Here is a 27,811-nt window from a genome sequence, read left to right on the forward strand (position 1 = left end):
CTCATCTCCAAGAAATCACAAGTGTCATTTGATCTTTCAGCCGTGTCAGCACAGAAATTCGGCAGTCCTCGGCAGACACGGCTAATATGTAAACACATGATGTGAGCCCTTTGATTGCTTCCATGAAAGAAGGAAGTAGACACACTGCATATGTATTGCAGGAGTTCTGTTAGCTGTAACAAATAAATATTTTGTTGTTTTTTTTAAGGTTATCATGCTGTTCTTATCTTTTAGAGCTGAGAGTAAGTTCTGAGTTCAGGCCCGCTTTAAGACTTTAAAAGCAATTTAAAGGACTACTATTGTGGAAATCATAACATTTAAAATACATTTAAACACATACAATTAAGAAGTATGTTTCTTCTAGAGTAAAATGAGCCTTAAATTACTTTTCTCCCATGTTGCTGTCACTTACAGTGGGTAGTTCATATCTGAATGAACCGACAGGTTTTGGACTAGTCCATCTCCTCATGGGGATTCTCAGGGTTTTTTTAGTTTCAAAAGTGCTGAGTGAATTGCAGTTACTCAGTCAAACTGCCAAAGAAGTGTGCAGTAAACATTGAGACTGAGCAGCATCTTTAAATAAATTCTTTTCAGGGAGTGCCTTTATAAAGAATAAAGACCATGCTGAGAATCCCTCCATGAAGAGATGGACTAGCCCAAAACCTGTCGGTTCTGTCAAATTTCTACTAACTACTGTAAGTGACAGCAACATAGGCGAAAAGTAATTTTACTCTGGAAGAAACCTACTTCTTATTTTTATATGTTTACATGTACATATATTTTTTTACGATTTTCGTGATAGTGGTCCTTTAAGTATATGTTTTTCATTTGTTTCTGATTTGTGCTATGAAAGACATTTGCAGTAAGAGGAAGCTGTCTGTTCTCAAATAAAAACTACAGCAACAGACAATATAGATTTCTTACAGTCATTTTTGGAAATTCAAAGCTGGCTGCAAAGTGAAATTAGAACATGCTTTTTAATAACACTAAATTGCCAAACACTTGTGCATCCCTTATACGTGGTAAAAGCAAAGCTTTAGCAAAAGTGGAATTTTGCGGTGGGTGATGTCATATTTGTGTGCTCATAGTCACAGTTAGAATAACTAGACTAGAAATGCTGAAGTTCACAATAGTGTTGTTTTACGGAACCGGACATACGGATCAGGCCAGCTGGATCCGGGGAAAACGGTCCATTTACAGCCAGTGTGCTGTAAAACATCCGTTTTCATTGGTTCCTATATGCTGCAAAACCTTCCGTTTCGGTTCCGCTGAGGCAGGGAACACACTTGACTCTTCCGCACGCTTTTTTCTGCATACTTTTTCTGCACACCAAGTGTGTTCCCATGCAGGAAAACGCGCGTGTTTTTTCACAGCAGCTGATGTAATTGATAGAGAAACTGCCAAAATGTGCAGAGTCATCATGCAGAATGTCAGTTTTTTTTCTGCGGGCGAACAACACAGTAAGTGTGCACTAGCACAGTGTTTCCCAACCTTTTCCGGCCCGGGGAACACTGTCTGACCAAATTTTTCCCCGGGGAACGGCGCACGCGCGCGGTGGGGGGCGATGCGGCCCCCGGTTGTTTGCGCGACCTAGTGGACAGTGCCGCTATGGGGGGGGGGGGGGGGGGGGGGGCTGGGGTGCGGCTGCATAGCTGGCATAGTTGCCCCAGTGTAGGGAGTTTAGTTGCCTCAGTATAGTGCCCCAGTATAGCCAGTATAGTGCCCCAGTATAGCCAGTATAGTACCCCAGTATAGCCCCCCAGTATAGCCAGTATTGTGCCCCAGTATAGCTAGTATAGTGCCCCAGAATAGTGCCCCAGTATAGCCAGTATAGTGCCCCAGTATAGCCCCCCAGTATAGCTAGTATAGTGCCCCAGTATAGCCAGTATAGTGCCCCAGTATAGCCAGTATAGTACCCCAGTATAGCCCCCCAGTATAGCCAGTATTGTGCCCCAGTATAGCTAGTATAGTGCCCCAGTATAGCTAGTATAGTGCCCCAGAATAGTGCCCCAGTATAGCCAGTTTAGTGCCCCAGTATAGTGCCCCAGTATAGCCAGTATAGTGCCCCAGTATAGCCAGTATAGTACCCCAGTATAGCCCCCCCAGTATAGCCAGTATTGTGCCCCAGTATAGCTAGTATAGTGCCCCAGTATAGCTAGTATAGTGCCCCAGAATAGTGCCCCAGTATAGCCAGTTTAGTGCCCCAGTATAGTGCCCCAGTATAGCCAGTATAGTGCCCCAGTATAGCCAGTATAGTACCCCAGTATAGCCCCCCCAGTATAGCCAGTATTGTGCCCCAGTATAGCTAGTATAGTGCCCCAGAATAGTGCCCCAGTATAGCCAGTTTAGTGCCCCAGTATAGTGCCCCAGTATAGTGCCCCAGTATAGCCAGTATAGTGCCCCAGTATAGCCCCCCCAGTATAGCCAGTATTGTGCCCCAGTATAGCTAGTATAGTGCCCCAGAATAGTGCCCCAGTATAGCCAGTTTAGTGCCCCAGTATAGTGCCCCAGTATAGCCAGAATAGTGCCCCAGTATAGCTAGAATAGTGCCCCAGTATAGCCAGTTTAGTGCCCCAGGATAGCCAGTTTAGTGCCCCAGGATAGCCAGTATAGTACCCCAGAATAGTGCCCCAGTATAGCCAGTTGAGTGCCCTCCCGCCCGTCCCCGCGGCCGCCGCTGTTATTACCTTGTTAACAGCGGCCGCTCTCCCCTCTCCGGCGCGTGTATATTCAAGCAGCGTATCTCCGGCTGCTCTGTGTGATGCACTGATGCGGAAGAAAGGAGGGCAGCGGCTTCCTGTAACGGCGATATGTATCGCCGTTACTATGGTAACCGAGCCCTGCCTCCTTTCACATCAGTGCATCACACAGAGCAGCCGGAGATACGCTGCTAGCATATACATGGTCTGGAGAGGGGAGAGCGGCCGCTGCTAAGGTAATAACAGCGGCGGCCGCAGGGACGGGCGGGAGGGGGGATAAGACCACGGCACACCAGGCAACGTTCCGCGGCACACTAGTGTGCCGCGGAACAGCGGTTGGGAAACACTGCACTAGCACATTGATTAATATGAGTTCTCAGTTTTTCTGTGCAGAAAACGCGCACGAAAATAGTCAAGTGTGTTCCCTGCCTGAGCGAAACGGTCCGGAAAATTGGGTCCTGCAGCATTTTTTTGTCTGCTCAGCGGAACGGACCACGGAACCGTACGGCCGGTTCCGTTGGCAAATGCTAATGTGAACCGGGCCTAAGCCTGAGCACGCCCTGCTTATCAGAAGAAAATTATGTCTTCTAATTTCAATAGCATGATTCCAGACACTCCACTTCCGAAACTGTATTTATTCGACCCTCTAATCCCTAAGCATGTGTAGTCAACAGATTTCAATAGCAGTAAATTATTCCTTGGAGGAACTATGTTCCCATGTGTTTGATCTCACTTGCACTGATTATTTTTTCAAGCATATTCATTTTTATAATTAGTCTGTTCCTCGACAGGTAGAAGGTTTTACACTGGCACAATGCTGACATGCGTTTTGGAGAGTTTTCCTGAATATATTTAATATAAAAAATAAAAATATAATTTACTCACAAGCATTCATATTAAGGTATGTACTGTAAAGCACACAGAACCTACATGTCAGTTACAAATTACCTTATAGGATAGCATTAGAATACATGCGTGACCCAGTGAATTAGCAGTTGTACAATCACAGTTGTGCTCACTTTCTTACAGTGAGACATTTATGTAGTATATATATATATATATATATATATATATATATATATATATATATATATATATATATATATATATATATATATATATATATATATTACTAAGCATGTTCGTGTGTTTGTGCATATGTGATGAATGTTGAACCTTGAACATTGGATAGATTTAGAGCAGTTAAACTAAATGTTAAATATTGCAGGTTATAAAGTAAATAAATAAGAATTTGTATAAGAAAGGAGGACTTGAAATACGGGATTTTAATGGGGAACAGTGAGGTCAATTGCAATAATATATCTCTCAGCAATCTTCACAGATAGATGTCTGCATATGTGATTATGGCTTCATAGGTATCTCAGCCTGCTGTCTGGGTGAAACTCTTACTCATTGGTCCATGTGTGCAACGGGATTTACTTGCATAAACTCAATAGATTTATCCACTTTTGTTCAAATTCCATTTCCTGAGGGGGTGGACATTCTTCACGAAACAAGAGAAAATGGTGTTTGCTCGATGCTGACTTTTTGTCAGTCCCATGAATGTCTTCAAAATCAAATCTTTGAAATGCTGCTATGTTACACGTTGGTGGCATTGAGGTGTTTTTATGACTTTGCAAAACGTGAGATCAATTTAGCATTGGTTAGCATTGGTTATTATATATTGTATGACCTGTCGTCATGTGGAAACCATAGGGATATGTTCTTTATGTGCTTTTTTTTTTTTAACTATGTCTAATGAATGTTATGCTTTAACGATACATGAAGGTTGTTGAGAGTTATACATGATTGTTATTGACCCACTTGTTCCCCATATAAGTCCCGTGTTTTAGGGCCCGTTTCCACTATCGCGGTTTCCGCCGCAAATCCGTAGAGTTTCCCCGCAGGCAAATCGCGCGGGGAAACTCTGCCATAGGGTATAACGGCGCCACCGGCCAAATCGATTGCGGTAGCAATTCGTCCGGAACCCCCCGCAGAATTCGCAGCGGAGGCTGCGATTCCCATAGCCGTGCATGGCACGGCTGATGGGATTCGCCTGCGATCCCGCCCACCCGCTCAGTGCCGGCGTGCGTCTGTGAGACGCACGCCGCACAAGTGGAAACGAGCCCTTAAGCTTTACTTCCTTATCCAAATTGCTGTATGTGTAAGGAAAGTGGAGTCTTTACATTTATATGAATATTTATTTAACGTTTTAAATAAAAAAAATAAAAATAAATGCACAGACCACTAATGTTAATGCTGGATACACACTTCGCGTTCCCGCACTCGATGCGCCCGTCGATTCGCGTCCGAGCGCATTTCGATGATTGTTAGGTCGATTTACATGTAAAGTATGCCAAAACGACCTAACGATCCATCGAAACACGAATCAAACATGTCGGAAATAGTTGAGTCGACGCGAATCGACGGGCGCATCGAGTGCGGAAAGCACCGTGTGTATCCAGCATAAGACTGGTGGTAGACTCTATTTTACCTGCAGTCATTATATTTGACATGGGGCCCATTATTATTTCAAACTGCAAGTTAAGGTGCTGCAACCCAATTCTGGAGGAGACTTTTGGATGGCTAATATGGAACTAGATGATGTAAATTACTAAACATCACTTAGTATAATGGAGATACTTCACTTTGCTGGCAATCACAAATGCCAGCTCTTCATCACATCGCGGCACATTAGCATTCACTGCCAAAGCCAAAGTGAAGTGCTGGCATCTCTACCATTCATCGCAGGGAACAGTAACTCAGGATCTTTTTTATGGTTTATGTATATAAATTTTCCTTTCTAATAACTCCATTTTCTTTTATTATAACATAACAAAAAGACAAAAAAAAAAAACATTATTAACCCCCTTGCCGGTCCAATTCCCGTGGCAAGGGGGCAGCGCAGCACTTTAAAAAAAAATTTTTTTAAATCATGTAGCGAGCCCTGAGCTCGCTACATGATAGCCGCTGAGCAGCGGCATCTCTGCAGCCACTCCGATCACCTCCGGCGATCAGAGTAAGCAGGAAATCCCGTTCAGAACGGGATTTCCTGCTGGGTTTCCCCGGTCGCCAAGGCGACGGGGCGGGATGACATCACCGACGTCATGGATGTCGGGACGTCAGAGGGAATCCCGATCCCCCCCTCAGCAATGCCTGGCACTGATTGGCCAGGCTGCGCAAGGGTCTGGAGGGGGGGCGGCGCGGCGGGTAGCGGCGGATCAGCGGCGAGCGGCGGCGATCGGATGTTACAAGCAGCTAGCAAAGTGCTAGCTGCATGTAACAAAAAAAAATTATGCAAATCGGCCCAGCGGGAAATCCTCCTGCGCAGGTTACCCCGAGCTGAGCTCGGGATAACCGGCAAGGAGGTTAAAGTGTATCCCCTCTTTGCCCCACCAAGTAAGGAAAAAGCATATATTAGAGATCTAAATTCTGTATGATTGCCCGAAAATGAGTCCCAAAGTCACAGCTTTATTATGGCGTCATAGGTCAGAAAACATCTTTGTAGAATTAGACCCCCCCCCCCACACACACACACACCCACACACACACACACACACACTTCTGCCCAAAGACTGCAAAACTCCAGTTTGATAAGCGAAAAGGACTTATCAAGGCATTTATCATAGTTCTCGCAGAAAGGAGGCAGAGAAATCAGAAATCAGAAATCAGAAAGGTGTTTAGAGACATAACAGAGGTGAAGCTAGCAGTGCATTCCTTTCACTGTCATAATTTTAAAAGGAGAAAACACAGCAACTAGTTTCATGCAGTAGAACAAGTGGCATTCCTAATTGACGATCAACACTTTAGGATAATAGTGCAAGGGGGCATGGATGAATCTTTTAATAAATCCAGGCAGGTTTGCTGTATAACTTATTTTCCTCTGTGTTCTCCAGCCCTAGGGACCCTTAGTATGTTAGACTCATAATATTTTGAACAGGGTCTTTCCAATGTGGGTCATTTTTTATGGTATTTTGGTTATTAATCCATCAATGTTACATTTGACTTTAGTTAATCAGGCTTGCACAATCCTGCTGGCCTATGTCCCTATAATTATGACTGCTATGCTTGACTGTGGAATGTAACTATTATGCCCTGATGTATACATTCTGGTTTGCAATGATCTAACACAAATTGCTTTTTTTCCTAGGTCCTTCTTCTGTAATCAGCAATGATGATGATTCAGCCAGCCCTCTCCATCATATTTCTAATGGTAGCAACACCCCATCTTCTTCAGAAGGAGGCCCTGATGCTGTTATCATTGGTATGACAAAGATTCCTGTAATTGAAAATCCTCAGTATTTTGGAATTACCAACAGCCACCTCAAGCCAGACACATGTAAGTTTACGTATTAAAGTCTTATTCTAGAGAGAGATGATGTAAAACTATTCCTAACTACAAGCGAGAGTACTGCCTTTTGATAATGATCACTGTTTCTCTTTCCACCATCTGTGTATTATGTATTATTTCAGGAGAGAGTAGAGTTGCTACTTCATTGTGACCTGAATTTCACTTGTACCAATGGCCTTAATCACTTCTACAGGTGCCTATTGTTACAATTTTCTATTCTTGGATCTGGTAATGTGATTGAAGTGCATTCGTATAGAAGCAGTTAGTGCTATAAATCGACTATAAATGATCATAATATCTATTGTTTGTAATGCCTTTTGTTGATTGTTGTGGTGTATTTTTTAGTCGCTTGTGATCAGATTGCAGTATATTTTGACCCGTCGCTGGATTGTTTGAGTTGCAATACATCATCCTGTTTGACACAATTATTGCATTAGTATTGGGCACCTAAAGGCATTGGAAATATACTAATAATCTGCAGACTACTCCTCAAATAAATAATGCCTTGCAACAGTCCAACACAACAAAAAAGTTTCACACCTCAACCAGTAAGGAGAATCCTTTAGCTTTGATAGCCAAAATGTAGCTTACTACATAACTTGACTAGCATAGTCTTTTGAACCAAGTAGCCCTTTCCCACTTGAGAAGTGGTTGCATGTCCAAAACAACATGCTAGCCAAGCTATGTAGTCCACTGATAAAGCTTAAAGCAAATGTTAAGTGGCCTAAAAAATACTTGCTATACTCACCTGTGGAGAGGGAAGGCTCTGCATCACTAAGAGTTGTCTCCTCCATACATCTCCTCACTAATCTCAAGATATTGTCCCTCCCGCAACCTTCGCTCCTCTCAAGAAATTCTCCTGGCCTCTAAGCTGATCACCTCCTCTCATGCTCACATCCAGGACTTTACACGAGCATCAGCCCTTATCTGGAACTCTCTTCCACAGCCTGTACGTCATGCTCCAAACCTGGACATCTTCAAACGCACTCTTAAAACACACCTTTTCAGACAAGCTTATAACATTCTATAGCCCTTTATTTACTTGTCACAATGTAATCAGAGGCAAAGAATCACTGCCTCATCCATCCTCCACCCCCTTACCTAGTGTGTCCCCCACTACCCATTAGATTGTAAGCTCGCAAGGGCAGGGTCATCCTCCTAATGTTCACTGTTTTTGTAACAATATTTGTGCTGCTTGGAACTCTGCTGTATATTTGTTAGTTGTATCTATGTTCCCCTTGTCGTCTTATTGTGCTTTGTAAAGCGCTGCTGAATATGTTGGCGCTATATAAATAAAAAATAATAATAATAATAATAATAATAATAATAAGAGCCTTCCTAGTCCTCTCTCCATGCCTTTGGCCCAGCATTGTCATCCGTCGAAATTCCGTGCCTTTGAGACTCCTCAGAAAGCTTTGGAAGCACTCATGTCCCGAAGAAGGGCACATCCACACTGTGCAATGGCCAAACAGAATGTGTGCGTGTGCAGTATGGACCCGCGCATCTTCAGATGTATACTTCCAGAGCTTCTGAGGACTCCTGAAGGCGTACTCAACCAGCTGATTGAATACATTCAGTGGGGGGAAATTGGTGGACCAAGGACAAGGAGAGAGGATCATGATAGCTTTATGAGATCCAGAACCTTTCCCCTCCATAAGTATCTAATTTTTTCAGGGTCGCTTTATCTTAACTTCATGGGATTTTTCTTACTAGTTGAAGTACTGGCCTTGTTTGTTGTGTTCACCTAACGACATTCACAATTGGCCTTACTGTTGTAGGGACATTACTATATCAGCCTCACTAGAAGACAGATATTGCATTTCATTGCTTGATGTAGTTTGTAAAGCATTGTAGAAAATGTGTCAGAATTATAATAATAATAAAAAAAAATCTAAATAATAAAAAAACTACCGTATATACTCGCATATAAGCCGACCCGCATATAAGCCGACCCCCCAACTTTCCCCTGAAAAAACTGGGGACAATGATTGACCCCCATATAAGCCGGGGGTAGGAAATGCTGGATTGGTGCAGCCCCCCAGTGTGTCCCAGTATAGCTAGTATAGTGCCCAGTAAAGGTAGGTAGTGTCCAGTATAGCTAGTATAGTGCCCAGTATAGCTAGTAAAGTGCCCAGTATAGCCAGTATAGTGCCCAGTATGGGTAGGTAGTGCCTCAGTTTAGCTAGTATAGTGCCCAGTTTAGCTAGTATAGTGCCCCAGTATGGCTAGTAAAGTGCCCAGTTTAGCCAGTATAGTGCCCAGTTTAGCCAGTATAGTGCCCAGTTTAGCTAGTATAGTGCCCAGTTTAGCTAGTATAGTGCCCAGTTTAGCCAGTATAGTGCCCAGTTTAGCCAGTATAGTGCCCAGTTTAGCTAGTATAGTGCCCCAGTATGGCTAGTAAAGTGCCCAGTTTAGCCAGTATAGTGCCCAGTTTAGTTAGTATAGTGCCCAGTTTAGCCAGTATAGTGCCCAGTTTAGCTAGTACAGTGCCCAGTTTAGCTAGTATAGTGCCCAGTTTAGCCAGTATAGTGCCCAGTTTAGCCAGTATAGTGCCCAGTTTAGCTAGTATAGTGCCCAGTTTAGCCAGTATAGTGCCCAGTTTAGCCAGTATAGTGCCCAGTTTAGCCAGTGTAGTGCCCCAGTATGGCTAGTAAAGTGCCCAGTTTAGCTAGTATAGTGCCCAGTTTAGCTAGTATAGTGCCCAGTTTAGCCAGTATAGTGCCCAGGTTAACCAGTATAGTGCCCAGTTTAGCCAGTATAGTGCCCAGTTTAGCCAGTATAGTGCCCAGCATAGGTAGGTAGTACTCCCGCCCTCACCCCCCGCTCCCCCCGCTGCTATTACCTGCAGGCAGCGGCCGCTTCCTAATCCGCGTTCCCCTTCTGTTTCAGCGTGTATCACAGCAGCGCGCCCGGCGCTGCTGCTGTGACGATGCAGAGTGCAGGAAAGAGCGCGGCTCCCTATAGCGGCGATCTGTATCGCCGTTACCAGGGGAACCGCTCTTTCCTGCCCCCTGCATCGTCACAGCAGCAGCGCCGGGCGCGCTGCTGTGATACACGCTGAAACAGAAGGGGAGCGCGGATTAGGAAGCGGCCGCTGCCTGCAGGTAATAGCAGCGGGGGGAGCGGGAAGGGGGGGGAGCGGGGAGCGGGAAGGGGGGGGAGCGGGGCGCGGAACACCCACCACTAACCACTATACCACCAGGGAAGACTCGCATACAAGCCGACCCCCCAACTTTTGACCCCCTTTTTGGGGGTCAAAAATTCGGCTTGTATGCGAGTATATACGGTAAATAATAATGTGAGTAATAATGTTTACTCATCCCTCAAAGGCATCTTCATTTTTAACATGAAAGAAATCTGAATGTGAATTTTACTGTAAAGTCTATAATAAAATCTAGCAAACGGGCTTTGATTTTATAACTGTTAGAAGCTGGATAAAGCATTCATCTTTTTTCATAGCCTCTGTTTTAGAGATGAGAAGACACTTACGAGATTAATATATTTGGCTAAATATATGATGACAGGGTTAATGAGTTTTGGCACACACTAAAATCATTATTCTTTTTTGTTTTTCATCAAACATTTTTAAGTGTTTAAATTTAAGCTACAAATATACCAGACAGATTTACTGCTCAGAAGACTTCTCTTCTCATATAAAGCATAGATCCAGTCTCCAAGTGAAACTATGCAAAGATCTCCCTCTTAGGTCATTATATGCCAGCCATGCATTGCTAATCATAGGCAAATTAATGGCTTTTAGTCTTCTCTTCTAAACACTGAAATTTTAAGTGATTTATCTTTGGATAACTGTTATGGTTTTTTTCTCTGTTGTTTGTTCTATCTCAAATTAAACTGCTACATTATCCTTTACTGGTAATGTAAATTGCCAGCAGACCACATGCAATTTTGGTGGCATCAACACTGTTAATCATAGCCAATAATTGTGTGATGGGTAAATATGAGAATGATGCAGACTGTTAAACAACCTGCACATGCTAGTTTTTCCTCATCCATAAACCTGAAGTTCACACAAGTTATGTCCTTGGTTGCTGAAATTTGCTGTTACAGGAACATTGAAATGGTTTTATTGTTCGTAAAAGTGTACATTCTTTCTTTGGTGCTGCATTTTCCCTATATCTCCCACATGATGAAGTCCTGTGGAACATTTTTTCACAAACGCATTGCTTACCAGGTCAGGTGATCCTCAGAAAAAGATGCCTTGCGCTTAGTTATGCTGCAAAAAGCCTATATCCTGTCTGTAATAAATGTGTATCTATCACTTTCACTACGGGCAGTGAGATTTTCCTTTCTGCGCTGTCCCATTCAAGTTAGCCACAAATATGTATCACCCACATTCAAAATCATTCTTCCTTAACCTCTTGAGGACCACAGTGATTAACCCTCCTAAAGACCAGGCCTTTTTTTGTGAAAATGGCCACTGCAGCTTTAAGGCCAAGCTGCAGGGCCGCACAACACAGCACACAAGTGATTCCTTCCCTTTTCCCCCCACCAACAGAGCTCTCTGTTGGTGGGGTCTTATCACCCCCAGGTTTGTTTGTTTGTTTGTGTGTTTATAAATAAATATTTGCTGTGTCTTTTTTTTAATAATTTTTTTTTTTTAATATGAACTATTACCCTTCCTCCCTCCCTCCCTCCCCCCCTCCCTCCCCCCGTCTGCCTATCACAGCGATCGGCTGTGATAGGCTTCAGCCTCCCACAGCAGATCGCTTCTGAGTCCCCCAGGGGGACAGCCGTTTCACACTTGACAATTGCCGCTCGGAGACTGAAGGTGGGGTGGAGCTCCAGCCTGCGCGTGATCTCTTGCAGTAGCCGGCCCCAGTACCTGATGACCAATTGGCGTAAGGCGGTCCTGGGGTTGCCGCCGCGACCATGCCCATTGGCGTGTTGCGGTCTTTAAGTAGTTAAAGGACCTCTATCTCACATTTGTTAAATGTAAAATACATGTGTAAACATACATATAAGGCGTACATTTGTCCCATAGTAAAATTAACTATGCATTTATTTTTCCTATGTAGCTGTTACTTAGTGTACTGAGTATTAATGTGACAGAACTGACAAGTTTTGGATTAAACCAATTTCTCATGGGAGATTCTCAGGAATTCATATATTCTCCAAAGCACTTCCTGAATGGTCGTGGTGCAGTCCAACTGGCAGATAGCGGTACGGGAGTAGGCAGACTGGCTGACATCTTGTATAGGTCATTTCCCCCTTAAGATATTTCTAAGTCCTAAACATGTTACAATTGTTGGATTGATAATACCTACCGTAATTGACAGCGACATGGGAAAAAAGTAATTTATAGTACATTTTACTCTGGGGCAAGTGTAAATCTTATGTGAATGTGTACACAATTGAATGTAAATGTAAATGTGCACAATTTTCAATCTTACAATTTGTTTGTGACAGTGGTCTCTTAACTGATGACTAACATAATACAATTCTGAAGCATATTTTCTTAATACTAAAGCATCTGCTGTTTTTGAGTTATTGAATACTTCCTGTCAAGACAAGCTGCACAACCTTTATATCGCGCTATTCTCCTGATAGACTCAAAGTTCTTCAGAGTAGTGATGCTCAAATACCCCTTTTCGAAATTCGAGTTAGGTCGAATTCGAATAGTAAATTATTCGAGGTCAGTCGAATATTCGAGTCGAATAATTTTTACTATTCGATTCGACCTCGGACTTCGAGCTCACTATTCGAGTCGGTATTCGAGCTCACTATTCGAGCTGACTATTCGAATTGGCCTTAAATAGCTTCCAACACTTGTTTTGAGGGTGAATGATGCAAGAAACATCTTTTTTTCCAAGTAACAACAGCAAGTGATTATGTGGGGATGTTCCTTTAAAAAAAAATGTGGAAAGATAAGTTGTGTCCTTAATTTTGTTCAGTAGTGTTACTGTATATACTTGTTCTTCTTCTTCTTTATCTTTCTTCTTCTTCTTCTAGATCTTCTTCTTCTATATCATCTTCTTCTTCTTCTATATTGTCTTCTTCTTCTTCTTCTTCTTCTTCATCATCTTCTTCTTCTTCTTCATCATCTTCTTCTTCTTCATCATCTTCTTCTTCTTCTTCATCATCTTCTTCTTCATCTTCATCTTCTTCATCTTCATCTTCTTCATCTTCTTCTTCTTCATCTTCTTCTTCTTCTTCATCTTCTTCTTCTTCTTCTTCTTCATCTTCTTCTTCTTCTTCTTCTTCTTCTTCTTCTTCTTCTTCATCTTCTTCATCATCTTCTTCATCTTCTTCATCATCTTCTTCATCTTCTTCTTCTTCATCTTCTTCTTCTTCTTCATCTTCTTCTTCTTCATCTTCTTCATCTTCTTCATCTTCTTCTTCTTTTTCATCTTCTTCTTCATCATCTTCTTCATCTTCTTCTTCATCTTCATCTTCTCCTTCTCCTTCTTTTTCAATATCGTCTTCTTCTTCTTCACGTATTTCTCTTTTCAATTTTTTTTTTAAAGAAATGCAGCTATTTTTGAGCGTAACAAATAGCTGGTGGGCGCACGCATGTTGGAAGCGCCATTGTATGTGCTCCCTGGCAGTGGAAACACAAAGACAGCAGGAGGTAAATTCAGCAGCAGGAGGAGGAGGATGAGTGTGTGGCAGCAGGCAGTCAATGAGGCAGGCAGCTCGCCGTGACATAATAGCCCTGGTACCTAGCGGTGATACCAGGGCTGTAAATAAACACAACAGGAGGTCCCAGACAGCGGTCGTGCAGCCCACATTGTGTCCAATACACAACTGGGACAACACAGTTTTCAACCCGGGCACCTCAGAAAAATTAAACCTTTTTTTTTTTTTTATGGTTTTTTGGTTTTTGGTTTTACAACCAATATAGCTATTGTTTGACGTAATAGCTGGTGGCAGAGTGGCAGCAGAAGAAGGTAATTCTGTGTACCCTGGCAGTGGGAAACACAGACAGACAGCAGAAGGGCAGTACACAGCAGCCCACTGTAGGTGTAAAATGTGTGGCTGCAGGCGACGTAATAGTCAAAGTGAACCAGGCTGGCTTAGTGAGCAGGAGCCAGGAGGTGGTAAAGGGTGGTAAGGCACATTAACGATGGTTCCGGCAGCCAGTTCATGTCCCCCTCTCGCCGACAACAGGGGCCAGGAACTCGCCTTCCACCCACGCCTGGTTCATCTTGAGAAACGTCAGTCTGTCCACAGACTTGTGAGACAGACGTGAGCGTTTCTCGGTGACCACGCCACCAGCTGCACTGAAGCAGCGCTCGGACAGCACGCTGGAAGGGGGGCAGGACAGCACTTCCAGGGCGTACTGCGCCAGCTCGCTCCAGATCTCCATGCGCTTGACCCAATACTCCATGGGATCAACAGGGGCATCGCTGTCAAGCCCGCTGTACGACCCCATGTAGTCAGCCACCATGCGGGTCAGGCGCTGGCTGTGACCGGAGGAGGATGCTGCTGCATGCATCTCCTCTCTAGTCACTGCTGCCGGAGCCTCTACAGTCCTGTAGAGCTCGTGGCTGAGAGACAGCAGGTCTGTGGGGCGCTTGCTGCTGCTGGATGCAGGCACCTGCTGCTGCCTCTGTGCTGGCTGCTGGACAGTGGGGGTGGAAGGCTGGGGGAAGGCTTCCTCCAAGCGCTCAACAAGGGCCTGCTGCAAGCTCCTTATTTGTTGCGCTGGGTCTCCTCCTGCAGGCGGCAGGAACTGGCTCAACTTCCCCTTGAGGCGTGGGTCCAACATCATGCTGATCCAGATGTCCTCCCTCTGCTTCATCTGGATCACCCTGGGGTCCCTGCGCAGGCACGTCAGCATGTGCGCTGCCATTGGGAAGAGGCGGGCCACGTCTGCTGGCACATCGACGTCAGTGCTGTCCTCATCCTCCTCCTCTGCCGCCTCATCCTCTCTCCACCCCCGCACCAACTCAGCTGCGCTGTGCTGATCCCCCTCATCAGCAGCCAGGTCAGGGACCTCCACCAAGTCCTCCTCCTCCTCCCCCTCAGAGGTGGACTGCGCAGCTGGTTGCCGCTCCTGCTGGTCCAAGGCTGCCGCTCCCTGTTCCAGCAAAGCATCGAGGGCCCTGTTCAGCAGAGAAACCAGGGGCACCCACTCGCAGACCATAGCATGGTCCCTGCTCACCATGTTTGTGGCCTGCAGGAAGGGAGCCAGCACAAAGCACACCTGCTGCATGTGCCTCCAGTCATCATCGGGGACAATGGACGGGATGTTGCTGGTCTTGTCCCTTCTCTGAGCGGCGGAAACAGTGGCCAGGGCAAGGTACTGTTTGACAGCGCGCTTCTGTTCAACTAGACGCTCCAACATCGCCAGGGTGGAGTTCCAGCGAGTCGGAACGTCAAGGATCAGCCGATGGCGTGGCAGATCCAGCTCCTTTTGCACGTCTTCCAGGCTCGCACAGGCTGCAGCCGAGCGCCGGAAGTGACGCACAACATTCCTTGCCGTTTCCAGAAGTTCGCCCATCCCCTGGTAGGTGCGCAGGAACTTCTGCACCACCAGGTTCAGCACGTGGGCAAGACAGGGGATGTGGGTCAGGTTTCCCCTGTCTATTGCGGCAACCAGATTGGCCCCATTGTCGGCCACCACCTCTCCGACTCTGAGGCCTCTGGGGGTCAGCCAAATCCTCTCCTGCTCCTGGAGTTTGGCCAACACATGGGTTGCCGTCAGCTTGGTCTTCCCAAGGCTGACCAAGTGCAGCAGCGCTTGGCAGTGGCGGGCCTTCACGCTGCTGCTGAGGCGGGGGGTTTGGCCAGGTGTGCCGGAGGATGGCAGAGGATCGGAGGAACCTGCTGCAGTTCCCCTGACCCTGCGGGGTGGCACCACCCACTGTGTTGCTGCTGCTGCTGTGCCCGCTGCTGCTCTCCCATCCTCACCCCCTTCCACCAAGCTGACCCAGTGGACAGTGAAGGACAGGTAGCGGCCTGTCCCGAAGCGGCTGCTCCAGGAGTCCATGGTGACGTGGACCCTTTCACCAACCGCGTGCTCCAGCCCTCGCTCCACATTGGCCATCACAAAGCGGTGCAGTGCAGGAATGGCCTTGCGGGAGAAAAAGTGTCTGCTGGGGAGCTGCCAGTCTGGGGCTGCGCAAGCAAGCAGCGCACGAATGTCGCTCCCCTCCTGCACGAGCGTGTACGGCAGGAGTTGGGAGCACATGGCCCGTGCCAGCAAGCCGTTCAGCTGCCGCACACGACGGCTGCTGGGAGGCAGAGCCCTAACCACCCCCTGGAAGGACTCGCTCAAAAGGCTCTGGCGTGGCCTTTTGCTGACACGGGAATCAGCAGACACAGCAGAGGAGGCCACTGAGGACTGGCTGCCAGAACAGGCCTCAGTGTCGGCGGCAGGAGTTGCAGAGGGGGGAGGAGCAGTGCGTTTCCGCACTCCTGCTGGTGCTGCTGGAGGAGCAGGAGGGCGGGTGGCTGCTGTTGCTGCTGCTGCTGCTGCTGAAGGCTGTGCAGTGATGGGTGTGGTGCCACTGCCAGCACCAGATGCCTTCAGCCTCTGGAACTCCTCATGCTGGTGGAAATGTTTAGCCGCAAGGTGGTTGATGAGCGAGCTGGTGCAGAACTTTAAGGGGTCTGCACCTCTGCTCAACTTCCGCTGACAGTGGTTGCAAGTGGCGTACTTGCTGTACACAGTGGGCATGGTGAAATATCGCCAGATTGGTGACTTAAACATCCCCCTACGGCATGGAAGCGCTGCTGCCTGTCTCCCTGTGGTGGTTGGCGGGGGGGCTTGGGTGCGGCTGGTGGTGGTACTGGCAGATGCTGCTGCTGCTGCTGCTGAGCCTGAGACACCAGCAGGCTGTGGGACCTGCCTACTGCTGCTGCCAATGCTTGCAATGATGCGCCTCCTTGCAAGGCCCACAAGAGCATCCTCCTCCTCCTCCTCAGAGCTGCTGAGGATGACATCCCCTGGAGGTGGTGGCACCCAGTCTCTGTCTGTCACCGGGTCATCATCATCCTCCCCCTCCTGAAACATGTCCTGCTGGGATGAGGACCCCCCAAACTCCTCTCCTGATGCATGGATGGGCTGCTTGACTGTCGCCACAGTCTTGCTGTCCAATCCCTCATCCCCCAAAGTGCCCATCAGCATCTCCTCCTCAAAATCTCCAACAACAGCAGACAATTGACTCATGATGCCTGGGGTCAAAAGACTGCTGAATGACAGGTCGCCAACTGACGGTGAACTGGCCTCCTCCCCAGGCCCTGCTGGGCGGCTGCTGCGAACAGGGGTGGTGGTGGTGGTGGTGGTGAGGGTGGAGGCCTCGGATGCAGAGCTGATGGCGGGCTGCTCATCCTCCGTCATGAGTTGCACCACAGTGTCTGCATCCTTTTCCTCAATGGGACGTTTCTGACCCGGCTGGAGGAAAATGGGAGCAGGTGCTACACGCTGCTGCTGCTGTGTCTCTGCAGCGTGAGTTGCAGATGCTCCTGCTGGGCGGCGCCCAAGGCGTCCACGGCCAGTGGCTATGGGAGGAATGTTAGCCACTGACGCTGCTGCTGCTGCTGCGGAACTGTGCATGGTGGCGCACCCGCGGCCGCGGCTTGCCACAATGCTGCTCCCTCTCCTCCTGATTCCCTTGCTGCCCTTGCCCTTGCCCAAACCGCGCTGGCTGCCACTTCCAGACATCTTCAATGTTTTGGGCGTATAGACAAAAGTTTTTTAAAAGGGCGGGTGAAAAGTGGGGTACTTTAATGGAGTGGGTTGGTTGGTGAGGTGACTGAGTGAGTGTCCCCTAGTACAGTAAGTAAGTAGTAACAGTCAGGAAGTACAACTAGCAGTTACAATAATCAGTAGTAATCACAAGTAAATTTAGTGTGTGTACACTCAGACAGTGAGTGCACGCACGCAGGAGCTAGTAGCCTATGAACACAGTGACTGAGTGTCCTAGACTCCTAGTACAGTAAGAGTAAGTAGTAACAGTAAGTAGAACTAACTAATTACAATAATCAATCAGCGATCAGAAGGAAATAGAGTGTGGGTGGTGTGTGTACACTCAGACAGTGAGTGCACGCACGCAGGAGCTAGTAGCCTATGGACAGTGACTGAGTGTCCTAGACTCCTAGTACAGTAAGAGTAAGTAGTAACAGTAAGTACAACTAACTAATTACGATAATCAATCAGCGATCAGAAGGAAATGGAGTGTGGGTGTGTGTACACTCAGACAGTGAGTGCACGCACGCAGGAGCTAGTAGCCTATGAACACAGTGACTGAGTGTCCTAGACTCCTAGTACAGTAAGAGTAAGTAGTAACAGTAAGTAGAACTAACTAATTACAATAATCAATCAGCGATCAGAAGGAAATGGAGTGTGGGTGTGTGTACACTCAGACAGTGAGTGCACGCACGCAGGAGCTAGTAGCCTATGAACACAGTGACTGAGTGTCCTAGACTCCTAGTACAGTAAGAGTAAGTAGTAACAGTAAGTAGAACTAACTAATTACAATAATCAATCAGCGATCAGAAGGAAATAGAGTGTGGGTGGTGTGTGTACACTCAGACAGTGAGTGCACGCACGCAGGAGCTAGTAGCCTATGGACAGTGACTGAGTGTCCTAGACTCCTAGTACAGTAAGAGTAAGTAGTAACAGTAAGTACAACTAACTAATTACGATAATCAATCAGCGATCAGAAGGAAATGGAGTGTGGGTGTGTGTACACTCAGACAGTGAGTGCACGCACGCAGGAGCTAGTAGCCTATGAACACAGTGACTGAGTGTCCTAGACTCCTAGTACAGTAAGAGTAAGTAGTAACAGTAAGTAGAACTAACTAATTACAATAATCAATCAGCGATCAGAAGGAAATAGAGTGTGGGTGGTGTGTGTACACTCAGACAGTGAGTGCACGCACGCAGGAGCTAGTAGCCTATGAACACAGTGACTGAGTGTCCTAGACTCCTAGTACAGTAAGAGTAAGTAGTAACAGTAAGTAGAACTAACTAATTACAATAATCAATCAGCGATCAGAAGGAAATAGAGTGTGGGTGGTGTGTGTACACTCAGACAGTGAGTGCACGCACGCAGGAGCTAGTAGCCTATGGACAGTGACTGAGTGTCCTAGACTCCTAGTACAGTAAGAGTAAGTAGTAACAGTAAGTACAACTAACTAATTACGATAATCAATCAGCGATCAGAAGGAAATAGAGTGTGTGTTGTGTGTGTACACTCAGACAGTGAGTGCACGCACGCAGGAGCTAGTAGCCTATGAACAGTGACTGAGTGTCCTAGACTCCTAGTACAGCAAGAGTAATTAGTAACAGTAAGTAGAACTAACTAATTACAATAATCAATCAGCGATCAGAAGGAAATAGAGTGTGTGTTGTGTGTGTACACTCAGACAGTGAGTGCACGCACGCAGGAGCTAGTAGCCTATGAACACAGTGACTGAGTGTCCTAGACTCCTAGTACAGTAAGAGTAAGTAGTAACAGTAAGTAAGTAGAACTAACTAATTACGATAATCAATCAGCGATCAGAAGGAAATAGAGTGTGTGTTGTGTGTGTACACTCAGACAGTGAGTGCACGCACGCAGGAGCTAGTAGCCTATGGACAGTGACTGAGTGTCCTAGACTCCTAGTACAGTAAGAGTAAGTAGTAACAGTAAGTACAACTAACTAATTACGATAATCAATCAGCGATCAGAAGGAAATAGAGTGTGTGTTGTGTGTGTACACTCAGACAGTGAGTGCAGTGCGCACACGCAGGAGCTAGTAGCCTATATGAACAGTGACAGTGAGTGTCCCTACGGGTACAGTAAGAGTAAGTAGTAAGTAAGTACAACTAACAATAATCTATCAGTAATCAGAAGGAAATAGAGTGTGTGTACACACAGACAGTGAGTGAGTGCACACACGCAGGAGCTAGCTAGTAGCCTATAAACAGTGACAGTCAGTGAGTGTCCTACTCCTAGTACAGTATAACTACAATACTATTAGTAAAGGACAGCAGAAATACTGGTATAGATGAGAGAAATAAACAGAGGACAGCTGCCCACAGAGGCAAGGCCCCCCTGAGGCCTAAACTTGTAAGCTTGCAGCAGCTGCCTGTCTCTAATGTAACACACAAGCTACTAACTAAAATACAATGTCTAACTAACTAACAACAATATAGGTGTGTATAGGAGGTGTATGTGAGCAAAAACGCTAGGTAAATGACCACAATAGAGCTCTTGCTAAGCCAAAGCACAAAGGAGCAACTCTCTCTCTGTACAAGCAGGGCCGGGCCGAGGCATAGGCTGGAGAGGCTCCAGCCTCAGGGCGCAGTGTAGGAGGGGCGCAGAATTCATTCAGCTGTCATTTCTAATTGTGTTTGAAGCAGAAATAAATAAGAAAAGGGGATACATGGCAGTGACTGCAAGCCAGATAACTAGATATTAAGGTGTTGGGGAGGTTGTGGGCCCTGTGGCGCCTCTTAGTCTAATAGCAATCAGTGTGTGGATGGATGGAGGGGCGCACTTTGGTGTCTCAGCCTTGGGTGCTGGAGGACCTTGTCCCGGCTCTGTGTACAAGTCTCAGGCAAGCACGGAGAAACGTAACATGGCGGCCGCTATTTATAGGGTAGGGGCTGGCCAGGGTCCCCCTCTGTGATTGGCTGCCGTCAGAGGGCCTGGGCCCTCTGATTGGCTCTAAGGACATCAATCTGGGCTATGACGCTATTCGAGCTCGGTACCGAGCTCGAATAGCGCCGGGTTGCTCGAATAGCTCGAATAGTGAATGGGCTATTCGAGTGTACTCGGATAGCCCATTCGAATAGCTCCAGCTATTCGGAGCTCGAATACCGAGCTCGAATAGCTGAAAAAGAGCTCGAATATTCGAGCTACTCGAATATTCGAGCTCTGCTGAGCACCACTGCTTCAGAGTTTCAGGCAGCCACTTAACCCCCCTGGCAGTCTGATTAGTTCTGGATTTTAGGGTCTAAAGGCAGTGTAATTTTTTTGCAGGGTTTTAGACCCTAAAACCAGGAAAAAAAATCACACCACAGAGAGATCAGCAGCAGCCCCAGCACTCATTCACCACTCTGGGATCCAGCGCTGCAGTTATCCTTCCGTCCTCCGTGTGGCGCTGTAACCCTGTAGTGAGGTTACAGTCTGTCGTCATGACGACAAACAGCGCTCTCACCCGAGGGATGTAGAGACTCGGAAGACAGGATGGAGAATGGCTGCTGGCGTCACGATCCCCGCTGCGCATAAGGCTCTGCACCTGCCTGAATGAATTATGGCTAGGGACGCACACCACGGAACGATGCGTAATTCCGGCGGAATGCGGAATTTTTTTAGCCAATCACAAGGAAGCCCCTAGAAGAAGTTTAAAGTGAAGACAACAGGATTTCTTCATGAAAATCTGAATTTCTGCACCAATCAGAGGCTTACAAAAACCACCCAAACGGGTTTCTGCATGAAAATCGGAATTATTTCAACACCAATTACAGTGTTAACAAAAACCAATCAATCCTATGTTAGCAACCAGCTCCCTAGCTATCTCACCTATCCCACCATTTTGTATAGGTCCCAAAGCTTACGCAACACCTCCTGCGGTGCAAAAACCACCACCATGGGACCACCGCCAGGTACCAAAGCTTACGTGACACCTCCTGCGGCGCAAAAAACACCGCCATGGGACCACCGCCAGGTCCCAAAGCTTACGCGACCCTCCTGTGGCGCCAAAACCACCGCCATGGGACCACCGCCAGGTCCCAAAGCTTACGTGACACCTCCTGCTGCACCAAAACCACTGCCATGGGAGCACTGCCAGGTCCCAAAGTATACGCGACACCTCCTGCGGTGCCAAAATGACCGCCATGGAACCACCACCAGGTCCCATAGCTTACGCGACACCTCCTGCGGCGCCAAAATGACCGCCATGGAACCACCGCCAGGTCCCATAGCTTACGCGACACCTCCTAAGGTGCCAAAACGGCCACCATGGGACCACCGCTAGGTCCCATGGCTTAAGCGACAGCTCCTGCTGCAAAAACAAACAGAAAGAAAAAAATTAAAAAAATAAAATGACCGGGGGAACAGCCACTAGGTCCCATGGGCTACCATTTAGCATAAACAAGGTTTCATTTGCAATTACTTACATTTTTCCGCCGGAATGCGGAATTCCGCGAAAATGTAATGGCGACGGAATTTAGTGCTGGCAGAATTCCGCAATTCCGGCGGAACGGAATTTGCTCATTCCGATCATCACTAATTATGGCAGATCATGTAAGTATTTAACCCTGAGATCCCCTTCCTCCCCCAGTTCTGTATCATTAAGAGAGAGCCTGGCATGACAGGCTCTGTCTTTTTCACTTCAAGTACTCTTTAACCTCCTTAGCGGTAACCCCGTGCTGGACACGGGGTAAGCCGCCGGAGGGTGCCGCTCAGGCCCTGCTGGGCCGATTTTCATAATTTTTTTTTTGCTGGACGCAGCTAGCACTTTGCTAGCTGCGCCAGCACTCTGATCGCCGCCGGCCCCCGCCCGATCGCCGCTATCTGATGCGGCGCGCGCCCCCCCCCCCCAGACCCCGTGCGCTGCCTGGCCAATCAGTGCCAGGCAGCGCCGAGGGGTGGTTCGGGACTCCCAATGACGTCCCGGCGTCGCTGACGTGGCCATGGCGACGGGGGAAGCCCTCCAGGAAATCCTGTTCTTTGAACGGGATTTCCTGATCGGAGATCGCCGAAGGCGATCGAAGCGGGCGGGGGGATGCCGCTGAGCAGCGGCTATCATGTAGCGAGCCCTGGGCTCGCTACATGATTTTTAAAAAAAAAAAAATGCTGCGCTGCCCCCTGGCGGAATTTTTCATACCGCCAGGGGGGTTAAAGAGGCACTTAAGTCTCCTAAAAAAAATGAGTTTTACTCACCTGGGGCTTCCCTCAGCCCCCTGCAGCCGATCGGTGCCCTCGACGTGTCTCTGCGATGCTCCCATCCCCGCCAGCGACCACTTCCGGTTTCGCCAGCAGAACCCGACAGGCATGGGAACGCGAGTGATTATTCGCGTTCCCAGCCACAATATCACCCCCTATGCTGCTATTGCGACAAGGAGGCCGCAGGGGGCTGAGGGAAGCCCCAGGTGAGTAAAACTAATTTTTTTTTAGCAGACTTAAGGTTCACTTTAAAGGCAAACTGAATTGAAAGTAAACTTATGAAATAATGATTTGTATGTGTAGTACAACTAAAGGTATCCTTACATCTAGCGATTCTGATTCAATGGACAAAGCAAACGATTTTACAGTATTGGGGAATCAACTTCAGTATGGTTGATCGAAAGTTGATGAATTTGTGGCCCACACATTACAAGGGATATCCTATGCAGTTCACCTCCTCTAATTGATCTGATCGATGTTGTGTCTCCATGTTCTGAATGCATAAATCGATTCAGAGTTGATCGAATAACATGTAAACAGTAGCTGATTCCTGTGCGATCCAACGATATCTTGCATCCTGCTCGATCGACTAAGCTGGTCGATTCAACATCATTTCAGCCACTTTTCATCGATTGGACATACTGGAGCACACACGATTCTCTCTCGATCCGATAAAATGAGCAAATCGAATGCTCGCACAGCAAAATCGCTAAATGTATGGGCACCTTAAGAAATAGAACATTAGTAGCAAAGATATGAGGCCCATATTGTTTCCAGTACAGGAAGAGTTAAAAAACTTCCGTTTTTATTTATGCAAAAGAGCTTCTCTGGTCTCTCCGACCCAACTTAGGTCAAAGACAGCAGTGTTTTCTGAAGGACTTAGGGCCCGTTTCCACTATAGCGTTACGAAATCGCCGGCGAATCACCGCAGGCAAATCGCATGCGGGTGCGATTCCGCATGCGTTTTTTTTGCCGCGATTTCGCATGCGATTTCGCATAGGTAAGGCTGTATGCGATTTTAACCATGTCACTGCCTGTGTGAATTAACATGGGTACCTATGCGAAATCGCATGCGAAATCGCGGCAAAAAACGCATGGGGAAAACGCATGCGATTTCCCTATTAAATACATTGCGTGCGATTCGCCTGCATTCCACACGCAGGCGAATTCTGAGGCCCCTACCCTGCAGATTTTTTCTGCACAGAAAAACGTGCGGGGAAACGCACAAGTGGAAACAGTCCCATCCACTTGTACTGACTGTGCGAATCCGCATGCATTGCCCGCATGCGGATTCGCGATAGTGGAAACGGGCCCTTATACATAAAAGAAACAGTGAGAGACAACTTCAGATAAGATTTTACTGCAGGGAAGTTCAAAGGGTCATTAGTTCCTCTCTGTTTCATAGTTTAAAATACAGAGTGTAGTTTGTAAACTGCAAATATTAGAGAATGGTGTAATGTTAATAAAAAAGCTATATATCTGAGAATAAACATATGAGACTCTTTTCTATGCTACTAATGTTCTATTAATTATCCGAACTACACATACAAGTCATTATATCTGAAGTTATTTTTTTATTTTTTGCTTCAGTGCCACTTTAAGGTGCTCTCTATGGGCGATCAGAAGCATTAGGAAGCCTTGCCCAAAGACTCCTTACTGCTTTATATGCTGGCTTGAGCCAGGATTTGAACCCTGGTGAACCAGTATGCTATCCAACAGAATAAACTGGCTCCTCTACCTCATTCCTTGTGCAATGTTTCTCTCTACATAGATAGATAGATAGATAGATAGATAGATAGATAGATAGATAGATAGATAGATGCAGGGCCGGCCCACTCATGAGGCGGGGTGAAACATTTGCCTCAGGCGGCAAACTTCTAGGGGCGGCACCCGCCCATCCGTGGGTGCGGGGGGGCGGCTGCCGAGCCGGAGGGATAGCGGGCAGGACGGGGGTATTGGGCCTAGCGGTGGGGAGGGGGGTCGGACCCCCCCTCCCTCGCCTGGGTCCCCCGATCTGCGCTCCCCTCCAGCTGTAAATAGGAAGCAGCCGATGCCCGATAGTAAGAGGCACGGGCGGGGAGGACTCACCTTTTCTGCGTTCCAGCGTGCGCTCCACTGACGTCACTTCCTGCATCGCCGTCCACTTACAATAGCACACAATACAATAACAGTGGGCGGCGATCGGGGGACCCCGGCTCGGGGGAGGGGGGGGGGGGCGTTGGCGGCAATTTTTTTCTAAATTTGCCTCAGGCGGCAAAAAGTCTAGGGCCGGCCCTGGATAGATGCAGCTGCTATACATTTGCTATAAGAACAGTGTCAACCAAACGGTATCCATAAAGCTACCTAAATGCTACTGTGATATTGTCTCCAAGTAAATCCCAAATATATGAATCCCTTGGCAGATTAATTTAGCTTGAATTATAAATAGTAAATGTTATGCTATGGCTAAACACCAGAAATGACTGGAGATGTCTGTTGCCTTTTACCCAATGTCAGCCCTCTTGTAATAGCCTGGATTGTTAGATTCCATTTTACATCCTTTTAATTGAATGGTTAAGTGATCTTTCCCAAACATGATGGCTCTAATGTGAGAACACATTTGTTTCCAGTGCCAGTATAAACACTCACCATAGATACCTAAAGAATTTCTCTTTGGAATCAGGACACCCCTGGGGCTCTATGATCAATGACACATTACCTGGGACAAGAACAGTCTTTTTAATTTCCGGCAATTAATTAATACAGCTGTATAACTTGATCTTACTGGCATAAATCATGCCTGTATATCTGTATCAATAAAACATTTGGCTTCCTAAATTTACCATTGTGGAGAGCAAAGCTATTTAAGCAATACAAACCTACACTGCACTGTCGCAAAACACAACAAAGCTAAAAAAAAAATCTCCTTGATATAAATGTTTCATTGAAAGTGATGGATGATGCAGTTTAGTTGAAACAAACCAAATTATGCATATTTATAATCAGTTAGTTACTAAAGCATAAGCACACCCCTTTTCAGAGCTGGCTAAATATAATTAACATCTTAGATCCACAGCTGGTTTGCGTACAGTTGCTTTCTATTTGTACAGAGGTACAGACTAACCAGCAAGCTCATGGTGACCCAGAACTCATTGAAGTGTGTAAGGGGCTACAATGTTTCTAAAAGCCCCCTTACTAAAATGCTATGGAAAACAAACACTTGCTTTCTTAAAACAGAAAGAATTTGCAATAATTCAGGTTGGAGTGAGCTTGAGATGTCTCCCAGTGCATCACTGCTGAATATATGCAATTAACCATTGTTGTCCTTAAAAGCTAACCACACCTCCAGAACCGCTGGAATACAATGATGTGTCAGCTTGTTAATTTGTACGAACCACAATAATCCAACATGCATACAGACTGTTTTGGATTGGTTGATCCTCATTACTGATTAGGATCAACCAATTCAAAACAGTCTGTATGTATGTTGGATTACTATGGCTCTGTACAAATTAACAAGCTGACACATCATTGCATTCCAGCGGTTCTGGAGGTGTGGTTAGCTTCTAAGGGCAACAATGGTTAATTTGCATATATTCAACAGTGTTGCTCTGGGAGACATCTCAAGCTCACTCCAACCTGAATTATCGCAAATTCTTTCTGTTTTAAGAAAGCAAACTTTTATTTGTACAGACTAAGCCTGTTTCCTAAAATGTCCCTGTACCTTTAACTCCCCTCCCCCAAAGATAAGGCTGCAGAGTTCCCACAGTTTCAGACTAGAGCCTACTGCATAGCTGTGCTAAAATGCACTCCGCCTTTTAGTGTTCCTTTCAGAAACTAGGGTCAGGCTTTGGAAATAACCAGCACCTTTTAAGCTACATACACATTAGTTTCCCCAAATATTAATTCCTGATGATCCTGGTTAATATCTAGCGTGTGTACAGGTATAAACCCATATCAGGAACCTTTTTCCAGTGACCCACTCAGTAAGATAATATTTGGCTGATCCCTGCTATAGTTCTCGCAATGCCTTCTGCTCATCCACCTATTCTTCCCCATCCATAGAACAGAATTGGCTATCCAGTAGGGTGAATAGCAGCATATGTGTACAGTTATCAACATTGAAATACATTGAAGTTTGCAGTGAATAGCAGCTATGACACATACTTGTACCCTCCTTTCCTGCCAAGTAACTGATCACTTGCCTGCAGTGATTGAGCATGGGTCGTAAGAGGTGGAGATTAGGACAAGCAGCAGAGCTAGTAATGGCTGCATGAAGCCATGAAATGCAGCACTGGATTGAAAGAAGAGGAAGATAATGTTTTGGCTCCTTGGTGGCGCCGATCTGCGCACTGGGGGCATACTACCTACACTGGGGGCATACTACCTACACTGGGGGCAACTATGCTACTACACTGGGGGCAACTATACTACCTACACTGGGGGCAGCTATGCTACCTATATGGGGCAACTACTCTACCTACACTGGGGGCAACTATACTACCTATATGGGAACAACTATGCTACTTAAACTGGGGGCAACTATACTAGCTACCTATACTGGGGCAACTAAACTACCTATACTGAGGGCTACTATACTAGCTACCTTTACTGTGGCAACTATACTACCTATGCTTGGCTACCTACACTGAGGGCACCTACACATGAGATCCTATACTGAGGGCACCTATACCTGGCTGGCTACCTACCTATCTATACTGAGTCTGAGCGCATTTTTTGGGGAGGGACGCACCACAGCTATAACGAGCGTTGCAAATTGTTGGTGCTATATATGGGCCTGTGTGTGTGCGTGCGTATGTGTGTACGCGCGCAAAGAGGATGGGGGGGGCACCAAAATCCGGTTTCGCTCAGGGTGCAATGAAACCTGAAGCCGGCCCTGTGAGGGGCAACCAACCACATGAAGTAGGTGGAGAACA

At 46.6% G+C, this 27,811-nt stretch overlaps 1 protein-coding gene across 6 annotated transcripts in view; it reads left to right on the forward strand.

Moving 5' to 3' along the window:
- NTRK2 (neurotrophic receptor tyrosine kinase 2) overlaps positions 1-27,811 on the forward strand; it is a 384,661-nt gene that overhangs the window by 270,694 nt on the left and 86,156 nt on the right. For all 6 annotated transcript variants that reach the window (XM_068237090.1, XM_068237088.1, XM_068237097.1 and 3 more), the window contains one exon: positions 6,850-7,038. In XM_068237090.1, the coding sequence (XP_068093191.1) occupies positions 6,850-7,038 (189 nt within the window). The remainder of the gene's footprint in view (positions 1-6,849; positions 7,039-27,811) is intronic.

Source organism: Hyperolius riggenbachi, chromosome 1 (assembly GCF_040937935.1).
Source record: "Hyperolius riggenbachi isolate aHypRig1 chromosome 1, aHypRig1.pri, whole genome shotgun sequence".
In the NCBI taxonomy this organism is placed as follows: Eukaryota; Metazoa; Chordata; class Amphibia; order Anura; family Hyperoliidae; genus Hyperolius; species Hyperolius riggenbachi.